This window comes from Gavia stellata, chromosome Z (assembly GCF_030936135.1).
Source record: "Gavia stellata isolate bGavSte3 chromosome Z, bGavSte3.hap2, whole genome shotgun sequence".
NCBI classification, from domain to species: domain Eukaryota; kingdom Metazoa; phylum Chordata; class Aves; order Gaviiformes; family Gaviidae; genus Gavia; species Gavia stellata.
In genome coordinates this window covers 46009788-46022444 of record NC_082637.1, presented here as the reverse complement: position 1 = coordinate 46022444, position 12657 = coordinate 46009788, and the positions used below count along the sequence as shown (strand labels likewise).

At 42.3% G+C, this 12657-nt stretch overlaps 1 protein-coding gene across 1 annotated transcript in view; it reads left to right on the top strand.

Moving 5' to 3' along the window:
- Window positions 1–3439: 3439 nt before the first annotated feature.
- Window positions 3440–12657, top strand: part of GOLM1 (golgi membrane protein 1) — a 29036-nt gene continuing 19818 nt past the window's right edge. The window contains exons 1-2 of the mRNA XM_009816887.2: window positions 3440–3576; window positions 5960–6139. Coding sequence (XP_009815189.2) covers window positions 3448–3576; window positions 5960–6139 — 309 coding nt within the window. The 5' untranslated portion in view covers window positions 3440–3447. The remainder of the gene's footprint in view (window positions 3577–5959; window positions 6140–12657) is intronic.

The window sequence follows — 12657 nt, the reverse complement described above, 5'->3', positions numbered from 1 at the left end:
CCAGGGGTTCAACTACTTAGACCATGCGACTCACTTTGAGAAACCTAGTCTGCTGGGGTCCATCTGTCACAGAAGAGGAAGAGCATCTTCAGTCATAGGCTTGCCAAGCTGGTGAAGAAGGCTTAAACTAAAGCTACCGGTGGAGGGGAACATCAGTCCGTCCCACTGCTACCAGTTTGATGCCAGTGCCAGCAACAGATGCCTGGAGAAGGATCACAGGTCAGAAGGAGAGCACCTGAAGAGCAGTACAAAGGAATTCCAGCCACTCCAGCCAGTAAGTCAGCTTCATTGGGGGCCCAACTTAAACACCTATGTGCAAACGCACATAGCATGGGAAATAAATGAGGAGTTAGATTTGCACATGCCTGCAGGGCTGTGATTTTATTGGCATCATGGAGACGTGGTGGGCTGGCTCCTATGACTGGAGTGTTGGAATGGAAGGATGCAGGCTCTTTTGGAAGGACAGGCAGGGGAGATGAAGAGAGGGTGTCACCCTCTATGTCACTGACCAGCTGGAATGCGTGGAGCTTTGCCTGGGTTTGGACGAGGAGCCCACTGAGAGCTTATGGGTCAGGATTAAAGGGAGAGCAAGGACAGGTGACACTATAGTGGGGGTCTGCTACAGGGACTCGATCAGGAAGACCAAGCAGATGAGGTCTTCTGCAGACAGATAGGAGCAGCCTCACGTTCACAAGCCCTGATCCTCACGGGGGAGTTCAACCACCCCAATATCTGTTGGAGGGACAATACAGCAGGGCAAAAGCAATCCTGGAGGTTCCTGGAATGCGTTGATGATAACTTTGTTCTGCAAGTGATAGAGGAGCCAATGATGAGAGGTGCTATGCTGGACTTTGTTCTCACCAACAAGGAGGGGCTGGTGGAGAATGTGAAGTTCAAGGGCAGCCTAGGCTGCATTGATCATGAAATGGTGGAGCTCAAGATCCTTAGGACACCAAGGAGGGTGCACAGCAAGCTCACAACCCTGGACTTCAGGAGAGCAGACTTTGGCCTCTTCAGGGATCTACTTTAGGTAGAGTACCATGGGATAAAGCCCTGAAGAGAAGAGGGACCCAAGAAAGCTGGTTAATATTTGAGGATCACCTCCACCAAGCTCAGGAGCAATGCATCCCAACAATGAGGAAGTCAGGCAGAAACACCAGGAAACCTGTATGGAAGAACAAGGAGCTCCTGGACAAACTCAAACACAAGAAGGAGGCCTACAGAGGGTGGAAGTGAGGATTTGGTGAATGGACCACTCAGTGGATAAGGAATTGGCTGGATGGTAGCACTCAAAAAGTTGCAGTCGATGGCTTGATGTCCAAGTGGAGACCAGTGATGAGTGGCATTCCTCAGGGGTCAGTATCGGGACCAGCGCTGTTTAACATCTTTGTTGGGGACATGGACTGAAATTGAGTGCACCCTCAGCCAGTTTGCTGATGACAGCCAAGCTGTGTGGTGTGGTCAACATGCTGGAACAAAGGGACGCCATCCGGAGGGACCTTGACAGGCTTGAGAGGTGGGCCTGTGCGAACCTTACGAAGTTCAACAAGGCCAGGTGCAAGGTCCTGCACATGGGTCAGGCTAATCCCAAGTACAAAGATAGGCTGGGTGGAGAATGGATTGAGAGCAGTTCAGTGGAGAAGGACTTGGGGGTGTTGGTGGGTAAGAAGCTCAACATGACCTGGCAATGTGCGCACGCAGCCTAGAAAGCCAACTGTATCCTGGGCTGCATCAAACGAAGCATGGCCAGCAGGTCAAGGGAGGTAATTCTCCCTCTCTACTCCGCTCTTGTGAGACCCCGTCTGGAGTACTGTCTTCAGCTCTGGGGCCACCAACATAATAAGGACATGGGCCTATTGGAGTGAGTCCAGAGGAGGGCCACAAAGATGATTGGGGGCTGGAGCATCTCTCCTATGAGGACAGGCTGAGAGAGTTCGGGTGTTCAGCCTGGAGAAGAGAAGGGTCCGGGGAGACCTTATAGCAGCCTTCCAGTACCTGAAGGGGGCCTACAAAAGAAACCTGGAGAGGGACTTTTTACAAGGGCATGTAGTGATAGGACGAGGGGTAATGGCTTTAAACTGAAAGAGGGTAGATTTAGCTTAGACATAAGGAAGAAATTCTTCACTATGAGGGTGGTGAGGTACTGGAACAGGTTGCCCAGAGAAATTGTGGATGCTGCAACCCTGGAAGTGTTCAAGGTGAGGTTGGACGGGGCTTTGAGCAACCTCGTCTAGTGGAAGGTGTCCCTGCCCATGGCAGGGAGGTTGGAACTAATGGTCTTTAAGTTCCCTTCCAACCCAAACAATTCTATGATTCTATGAAAATACCAATTATTTTATTCAAGTAACACTTGGAATGATGCGCTGTGTCTTGCAGTGCTATGTTTAGTAATTTTTCCATGTTTTCAAGTGTACCAACTAATACTTAGAGTAAAGAATAGGATACGAATGACTTCATGACAGGTTCTGATACACATGTTTTGAAATGTAGTATTTCATTCCAGAAAGCAAAAATAAACAAATTATCTTGTTCTTAGCTGATGTGGTGGTGCTGATCATCCTCGTTTTCCATGTCTCATTTTTGCCACTCTGGAGACCTGTGGTTCTTGGTTTTCAGGGAATCTGTGTAAGGCGAGGTGGCTCTGTACTTATCAGACGCTCCTCCTAGGATGGCACAGCAGGAGAATAGACTGTGCAAGATGTATGTGTTTCTGCAATTCTTAGCTTTGTATTGGAAATTTCTGCATATCTCTATGTGTGTGTTTTAAGTCTATTGCATCTTGATTTTTTTGCTTTACAACAAAAATGCATGGTTCCTCCCCACAACTTTGCTTTTTCTGTTGACCTTACCTCAGCTGTACATGGCCTCATGGGTGTCCTTAAAGTAATTGGTTCAACCGGAATGATTTATTTATTTATTTACAAGCTTGGAACCAAAAAGTTAAAATAGTATTATCAGAGGAAATAAGTTGAAACTACCCAAGTTTGGGAAGCGAAGTGCAAATTACTCCTGAAACAGCAAGACTTCAGTTTATTTTCTGACTAAATGAGATAACAAGGAATCTATCTTCTATCTCTAGACCAGTGTTGTCAAATTAGCTTTTTGGGTGTAATACATGATAAAAGGACATCTGGTTTTTTCTGTTTATTGCAGATTTTCATTATATTGTTAGGCGTATTCAAGACTTCCCCCTCAAGTCCATGCGAAGCTTTATGTACAAGCTGATAGTACGAGATGGCCTTTCTTTGTCCTTCAGATGGAAATATCTAGACACTATGCCTTCCTTGAGGGTGTAGTCCCTTCAGCTGAGAGCTGTTGTGTTATTGCAGTAAAAGTTTCATTGTGTATGTAAAATAGCCATAGCGGAGGATGCAATATAACGTGTCTATTTTAATTTGCAGGTTTCCATGCTGTTGTGGTTCTTTGGGTTTGTAATTTTTTCTTGAAATGGTAGGGCTAGGAAACAGCTGCCGAGGGATGAAGTCTCCACCTCTTCTCGTGGCTGCGCTTGTGGCGTGCATCATTGTTTTGGGTTTCAATTACTGGATTGCAAGTTCTCGCAGCGTGGATCTGCAGGTAACTTTCCTGTGGCTTTGCATGTTGTCTTGCACTTCTGTGTTTAATAAACGTAGTCCACAATGAGAAGGATGCTTCCCCTGCCTGTGGTGGGTCAGGAGCTTCAGCTTGTTGTAGGAATTTTCACAATTATTACATTTGTTCTTTATCAGTAGTGGGAGATGGATAGAATGGGAGGAATGCCTGTTTGTAGGTGAGGGGGACCCAAAACTTGAAGACCTGCTTGTATGGTACTTGTTACTTCTGCCCACACAAAGCGTTCAGCTATCTTGTGCTGTTTCAGTTTGCAGGTGTGGCAAATGCCATCCTCTTATCTTTCTTCCTAAGTGTACATTGAGACTGGCACTCCATTTTTAATCTGAATGCGCATCTCCCTAGATTTTTTTTTTGTACATGACCCATAAGGATGTATGCATGCTTTCCCACCAAGTACAAGGAAATCCAGCTTCTTCAGAAGCAGTGTCTAAAAATCTGGATTTGTGTTTCTTAAAACCTTTCCTAAAGAGGGCATGGAACTCACATGGAATGATTATCTTGTCTGCTATTTTTCTAATGGTAACTGTATTTTCTGTGACTGTTGAGCTTGGGGTTTAATCCTTTCAGGAGCACGCGTTCTGAAGGTGAGGAGTGTGTGAATAAAGTTTCTGGTTTGTGACAATGTGTGCAGGATGGTTCTTTTTTTTCTTAACAAGCAAACCTAAAAACTAACAACCTGGTGATTAAACATGGCTGATGAGAGCTCATCCCAAGTTTTCCACTGAATTTGTATGCTCTTTGTAATTGAGCTGAATTTTAGTGCTGAATTGACAGCTGTAGGAATTGAACTCCTGTTTCACCTCAGAGTGTGCGCTATTCAAACAGGACATGAGTCTCTGGCCATGTGGTTAAGGGTAGACATACATGTTTGAATAGTGCCCACATCATACCCTTGGTGGAGGGTATGATGCCCTGTCTTCTGGGACAGTGGCCTCAGGATGGTGGCTACCAGCAGGTAGTAACTGTGTTAGTACTGCTGAAGCTTTGGTGCATGGCTGAGAGGCAGCTGATGGTGAGGAAAATGAGCTACCGTACTAGCTTATTCTTGATCTCAATAACCTAGAGATGTAAGGTCCTCTTTACTGTTTACCCCCTTCAGGTACTGTTGTATGTTTCTCCCAAAGTTAGCTTGAAAATCATTTTACTTCTGCATAGTCATGCAGTCTGAATGAACTAGAAGTATAGCCGAAGGTGCGGATGGAGCTTCTATAGCAGTCTGTCAGCCTGTTTGTTTGTTGGCAAGACTTTGCAGCTGTTGTGACTGAAATGGAGTAAGTGCTTTTCTTTGCCCTTCCAGCTAAATGGCAAGTGTTTTTCCTCCCCCTGCCCTGCCTTCTCTCTGTTCTCTTGCTTGCTGTGGCAGAGAAGCAGAATAGACAGGCAGTAATATTCAGCATACTGTGGTGTAAGAAGGTTTGGTCCATTTTCTTGGAATCTTGGAAGATGCAGAGTTTTTATTATATCTAATTTTTCATCCACCTGGAATCCCCAGGTCTTTCTACCTGGGTAAATTCTGTTGACATTCCCTCATCCCTCACGTGTCTTTGTACTCTTCTTTGCTACCAAAGAGCGATTTTAACCCAAAATGTTTAGAAACAATGTCCTGCAAAACTAAATTGGTACTTTAAAAAAACAAAAGAAAAAACCTGTGATAGCATCAGGCTTGATTCCTTACCTTACATCTCTGTGTTTGTATATGCAGTATGTAATGGTGTTGAATTTTCCTCTGATTTTCACAGCTCTTTGAGCAACCAAGAATGATGATGATTTTCAGCTTATAAATGTTTTTTTCTTGTATGCGTCTTTGTGTAGCAGCCATATGTTAGTTGTTGATGTAAAAGTTGGGCAGTGTTGTCCTCCCTCTACTCTTTCCCAGGTCTTCCAGGAAAATTTATTGATTTGAGAGATGAGTTTTCCCTCTGAGTTAGTTTAGGGTCAACACTGGGAAGTGAAGTGATGTCAGAATTGTCTGGATTAAATTTAAAAAATGATTTGACCTTGTACTTCAGGAAGATTGTTGACTGACTGCAGTCTTTTTTTTTTGGGGGGGTGGGGTGGGGTGGTGGTGGTTGTGTTTTTTTTTTTTTTAAGCTCAAGTACTGAGGCAGCTTTGCATTTCTCTTACCTTTAACTGAAATTTTGATAGTCTCTACAGAATATGCTGTACTGGTAATTTATGTAAAAATGGGGTGTCTGTGTGAGTGGCAGGTATCACCAGCAGTCAGAATACTTTGATGACATCTGCATTGTCATTTCTGTGAAATTTAGTATTTCTTGAACATATTGGAGAAGAGTCTGGCAAGGGGGAAGCATTTGTATTTGCTTTGGCTAATTTGTTCTTCCTTAGGGTCGGATCATGGATCTGGAAGGCAAAGTCCGCAGGGCAGCAGCAGAAAGGGGCGCCGTGGAGCTCAAAAAGAATGAATTCCAAGGGGAGCTAGAGAAGCAGCGACAGCAGATCGACCAAATCCAGTCCTTGCACAGCTTTCAGATGGAAAATGCCAACAGAGTACATCAGGAAGAGAAGGTAGGGCCTTTTCTAGCCACAGTTTTCTGCGAGACTGTGGTTTACCAAGACACTCTCTGGAACAGTATAAGGTTACTCAAATGTTGCAGCTGATGGGCATACAGTCAGTGTTGGTGTGGCAAAACATTTAATTTATCATTGTATAATATTTAGAAAATGGACATTGAATGCACATTATAGCATTCACTGTAAATATCAGAAGCTGCAAGTAACAGCACTTCTGAATAAAACCTCTACCCCCTCTATAAATCATGGTTACCAACCTTGGGTTGGCATCTGGCTTTCTTTCCTGTATGCTGATTTTTAAAACTTAAGGAAAAGAAACTGCACCAACAGATATATTTGTATTCCCAAATATATTTGTATACATTTGTGGACATAAATGGTTGACGTTTATTTCTAAATGCATTACAGATTTTGTGGCACCTTGGCCTTCTGCCTCCAAAACCCAACAGCACTGGGAGGCATCAGAAGGATAGGCTAGCTTTTCATGGCAGTGCTCCTGACAGTGCAGCGTTGCTAGAGGGATGGTAGTCCTTTGTGAAGAATGTGAACATACCTACATAAATAGCAGTGCGTACCATTACTGCTGTGTAGCATCTTGCAGACTGTTTTGTTGTGTGTTTTTCTCATGTTGCTGATACTGCCTCAGATGTAACGGCTGTTAGCCATTAATATCTCTTCTCTTACTGTTGCCAGAAGTATTTAGCTGAGAGTATTCATTCTGGGTTTATTGCTTCTCCTGTAGAGTCTCTTGACTGAATCTTATAGATCAGCTTTCCAGGACTGTTTCTTTCAGCAGGCTGAACAGACACAGATGATGGTAATAGGTACTTTTCAGGTAAAGGATTCACTGTTAGGTGACGGTTCACTGCTAAAAACCTGCGGAGCATGAACAAAATGTCACCAGAATAATCTTTGAAGGACTTAAAGGAAGAAAAATTGAGTAAAAATGGAAAGTGGAATTGTTTCATTAATATGCACATTAGTGGCATGTATTTTTAATTTATTTTGAAATAATTTTTATCCAAGGTCTTCAAAGAAATAATAAACCAATTCTTTTTACCTCTTTTGAGACAGACATGTTTCTTTGATAATTTTCCTTTGTTTTGGGTTCAGTCTTTGCGTATGCTTTAAAAAAGGTGAGGTATAGTTTGTCTATTTATTTATTTTTTTAAATGTATGTATTTATTAAAAAGATACCCCAGGATAGTCAGACAGCATTCGAGTGAGTAGTCAGTCTTGTTGTCACTTCTGCTTCCTAATAGTGGGCATTGCTACTGAGTGCTGTGGGAATTGTTTAAATTTACCATCCTCTGGGAGAGTATCCTAGTTCACATTTTGGTGAAACCCATCATTCTGTTTTGGCATCTTTTTGCATTCCAGTTCTGTTCTGCAAGGAGTGAAAGCACATGCATGAGTAAAATTAAAAAAAAAAAAAAAAAGAAAAAGGCAGACAGAACTGAGTATTTGTTAATTTACTCTACAGTCTTTTTTACAAGGGAAATAATTTTATGCTTCCTTTTCACAAGCAGATTTTCCTTTAGCCAGAATTATTAAAAGTCAGTGGAACTGGAAGTGCTGGCCACAGAGTTTAGGGTGCAGGCTGGTCACACAGGTGGATGTCCAGACCTGGTGACAGGAAGCTGGGTGGATGAAATGTTGCTTCTGCCAAGCATGGTGTGCAGCCTTTCTGCTTTGGATTACTGCGGTACCACCCAAACGTCACTGGCACCACACAATTCACCTTTCTTGTTGTGGTGGTGTTTTTGAGTCTAGAGGATACGTAGGAGCTGTTGTCCATTAAATCTGGCATCTGTGCCAGGAAAAGTGGTGGGAAGTATTTTACAAAAAGAGAACTGCTGTTGGATGTGGGGGTGACTATGGGGAAGAGTCAAAGCGGCTTCTGGAAAAGGAAATCTTGCTTCTGAAGTCTCTTGGAGTTTCCTTCTGAAAGAGTCAGTGACAAGGGTGAGGGAGACTAATGAATGCATTCATACCTGGAATTGCAAAAGGCTGCACATGCATGGCTTGTAGAGAAATCATGCAGCCATGTAGTAAGGTGGTGTTATCACTGCGGTGAATGATAAGGTAAAAGTTACAAAGCAGCTTAGAAATAAACTGGGTTAGTTGTTGTACTGTGAGGAGGTCACTGATGGAGTTTTGGAGTACTGGAAAAGACATGCAGAGGAGAGCAAGGAGGATAGCCAAAGCTGTGCAGTAGTTTCTTTACAGGAATCCACACTGTAGCTTACAGACTGGACCACAGCCAGCTGAGGAGAGCCATTGTAGGGATCTCCAGGATCCCAAATGGTGTGGAAAGTGCTTGTGGCTGGGAGAGACAGGGCATGGTTATTCTCCACCCACTGACAGGTGTCAAATGCAGTCAGCAAGTTGTAGTTCAGACTAGGCAGAAGAAGTGCTCTTCATGCAGTAGATGGTGAAGCTGCAAGTGCGTGACATCCGTAATGCCCAGTTGCAGTGGGTCTGTGTGGGTTAAAAAGCAGCTGGGTAACCTTGGACAAACACCTGCCCCACCAACCAATACAAAGGTGTTTGTTCTGGCTCCAGGCGTTCCTTAACCAGAAGGTAGCTGCTGCTTGGAAAATACTGTGCTTTATGGCTGCCTTGGTTTTCATTTGAAATCCAGTGTTAGACACAGGATGCTGGGCAAGGTGGATTTTGGTGCTGATCTAGTACAGCTGTTCCGTCCTCTTAAGTGTTTTTCCCTCTGTCATCCTAAAATGCAGCTGTACAGTAATGGAATAGTCTATGAAGCTTGCTGTTGAAACCCCAGGAGCTGATGCTGTAGGAAGCATTAGATAAAAGTGGTGCAATGGACTAATTTCCTGTCTTCTGATTTTTGTGACTAGAAGAGAGCATGTCTCAGGAGCCTGAAGTGGTAGGATGAGCATGTATGTGCCTGTGTGCTACTCTGTGGAAAATTCAAAATTTGATCTCGTTGTGACCCATGAGCAAGTACCCTGCACAGATGTTGTTTGTTTTCCAACTCTGATTTAAGAGTTGGGAGAGTTGTTTTACTGGGAACCTGTGTATTTGTCAAAAGATGCCATCAGCCACGTTGGCGTGGATTCATCCACTCTAATTTAGGAATGCCTCTGATACGTGGCAGGGAAGAGAGGGAAGGCTTAGTTCTTCTCACTAAGGACCTTGATCTGAAGAAGCTGTCCAGGATCTGAGGTTATTTAACAATGGGATGTGAAATATAAGAAAAGACTGTTTCTGAGTGCCTTTTTTTTGTGTGTGTATGTATATCCATGTATAAGTGTGTGTTGTATATTCACATGTGAATACATACATATCTGTATACACAGCCACACACATATATGCTTGTCTTTCAGCTCCATGGATTCCAGAGGAATCTGGGAGTCCTGGGAGGCAAGTAATGAATTCACCCTTTCTGGTTATAGGAAACTTCGTCCTTGAACTGAACTTTATTTACCCCATGAGGATTAGCAGCAAGCATTTACCTAGTCCAGGAAGGATGAATGTAAATCCAAGCCCCGAGTCTCTCAACTCGCTTTACAAATAATACAAACTGTCTAACTAACTAGACATATCTTTGAGTGATAAATGGGATTTTGTTCAGTTTTTGTTGTGTTTTTTTTTTTTTTTTTTTAAAGAAAAATGAAAATGCTTTCAGCTGATGTGTAGGAGTGAATGGTCTGTCTCGGAAAACCCTCTTTTTCAGGGAGAAATTATGATTCTTCTCATTATAGAAGAAACCTATACAGGAACAAAGTTTCACAATCTGGACTCCTTAACAAAAGCAACTCTCAAGTAACATTCGAGACCCATCTTAGTTGCAGTTCATCTCTGCTCACTGTGTCTTATTACTCTGATGATAAAATATAGAATGATTATGCCACTGATGTAGTTTCATACCAAACTAATACACCAGTAAGATACTTGTCACGTTAAAGTCGTTGTCGTTGGCAGTGTGGTAACCACTTTGAGTTAAATCTGCCTTCTTTTCTAGTAGAACTGTCTCTGTGCTATTTAAAGGACAAGGGCATAGAAGGTAGGAGGTAGTCAGAGCCTGAAATACACTGTGGGCTCACCATTCACTGAGGCAATGTAATCCTGTGAAACTGCTGTCATGATTATTCTCTTAGTTCCAAGAATGTATAAAACACTGCTATCACTAGTCTGCTTTTAAAAAAATCTGCTTGAATTTTTAAGGATTAATGTAGATTTAGCAAATGGCTTCTGGAAATCCATACAGAAATAGACTGACGAGATCAAGAGAGCTTACATGAACTCTTAGTAACAAAAGATAAGGAATCAGGAGTGCAGAAGGGCTGTTTCTAATCCATCAGCAATTTTCTAAAGAACAATATTCTGTATGGCTGTTATTCAGGACTTGTAGCTTCTGGGATGTATACAGCCATGATAGTCTTTTTGAAGAGTGTAACAGGAGAACAATACGTGTAATATCTCTTATTTTTAACTGCTAGAACATGCTTTTGCAGTTTGTCATTTTCTTTGGATTTATGTAATTCTTTCCCAGCCCACATCTTGTTTTACTGAGGAGGGGGGCCAAGCTTTGCACATCATATGTGAAGCACATCACTGTCCTATTGCTCAGTGCCTTTTAATGCTGGCCACAGCTGCTCTGGGATCCCCTTCTTCTGGGAAAATTTCAATTCCCAGCACAGCCTTCTGAGACAAAATACCTATCGGTATGTGGAGAGTCGGCTCCCCGTGGGCAGGGGGTGGAAGAGAAGAAAGCCTACTGTGAAAAGGAGAAGGTGCCTTGCTTACGAGTGTCTTGGTTTTGATTTTTAAACCAAACAATGTTGCATCTTCCTAGTTTTGAAAACGTGTTAAGGAAAAGCAAGCACTGCCTCATGCCCCGTTCTACTTGTGATAGCATGATGTTACTAAATTAGCAAGAGAAATCAGTCTGCTTACTGGTAACTGGTACAGTAGAAGTCTAGAAGACTATAGATTTTTACATGGTGGAGAAAAAAAATGGGTGGTCTGGGGCTAGCTGAACTGTAGGCACCCAAAGAGTGGAAATTTACAGTATGTGTAACTTAAGTGTTAACTACTGCAACATTTCTACCTCTTCATAGCAAAATGAATGGACAAAAAGGAAAGCAGAAAGTACATTATGTATACCTGTACAGGTTTTATATTAAGATTCTCACATCATAGGATTCTGTTTTGTTTACACTGCCTACTATCTGGGTTTTAATTAAATACAACAATGTCATGAAAGTCCTATAGCTGCACAGGGCTTATTTTCTCCGATCCACTTGCTGTTGCCCTGCAACAGTAAAAGCAATTTCTTATTCATATGTGTCAGCTTCCTCTGTCTTCCACTGAGAGTGTAAGAAGTTGTTAACTTTACAGTTTTGGTGGTTTCTGTAGTTTTGAGGGCTGAACTGCACAGTGTCATGGTGCACCTGTCCTACATCACAAAAAAAGAGTCTAGATTGCTTTTAGCAGAGAATATAAAACAAATTGAGTCCCTGATCTTTACCAGGATCACTCTTTGGGAATAGAGCTGTTTTTTTGTTTTTGTCTTGGGGTTGGGAGATTTTTTGGTTGTTTCATTGGTTGGTGTTTTTTTCCCTTTATTGAAAATGGGGAAAAGTCTGTAACTTCTGAATGGAATTCAGTTAGTGAGAAAGAGGTTTAAATGAACAATGTCTCCTCCATTTTGGGCTTGAAATTTGGTTTAGACTTGTCTCAGTTGGTGCTCCTCCACATGAGTGTGCAGCACACAGACCAACCTGAAAGAGAAATATTTTCTTAGGGATCTTATTTATGAACTTTTTCCCCACTTACTAATATGTAGTTAGCCATTAATCTCATGTCCTAGAATGAAAAAGTCTTTTTGTGGCTAGTATAAATGGTTTCTTTACTCCTGAAGATTATTTTGAAGTGGTATAGAAGAAGAGTACAAGGAGAGAAGAGAATTGGTGGTGCATGTTACTAGGAAAGTGTGTGTGTGTGTAAGTGTGTTTGCAAAAATAGAGAAGGGGGGTGTGGGAATTTCCAGATATAATTAAGAAATGAACAACAGATAATCAAACTGTGGCTTGTGCTGCGCTGCCAGCATGGTGGTGGGGAGCAGTAGGAGCATGCAAGGCAGAACTGCTCCTTTTCTTTGCAGTAAGGACTTAGATCAATTTGAGTTAATCATGAAATAGGTGCCCTTTTCCCTGATTAATTGTAAGTGCTTGTTTCTGCTGGTTTCTGCATGTGTAAGTCTTACCCTCCCAGCTTGCTTTCTTCCTGGTTGGTTTTGTTCTTAGCAGCTGATTACTGATGCTGTGGCTCATCTTTTTCTCCTTGTGAACGCTGTATTTGTGAATGCAAAGCCCCTTTTTTCTTAGGTTTTAGTTCTGAAACCAGTGTTTACTCTCATCAAATTATTTTCCATTTTATTCCTTTCTCCTGTTGCAATATCTCATTATGCTTTTATATACACCATGTGCAGTCAGTGTTAGAAAGTATACACGTCAGTTCAGTGTGCTTGGGTTAGC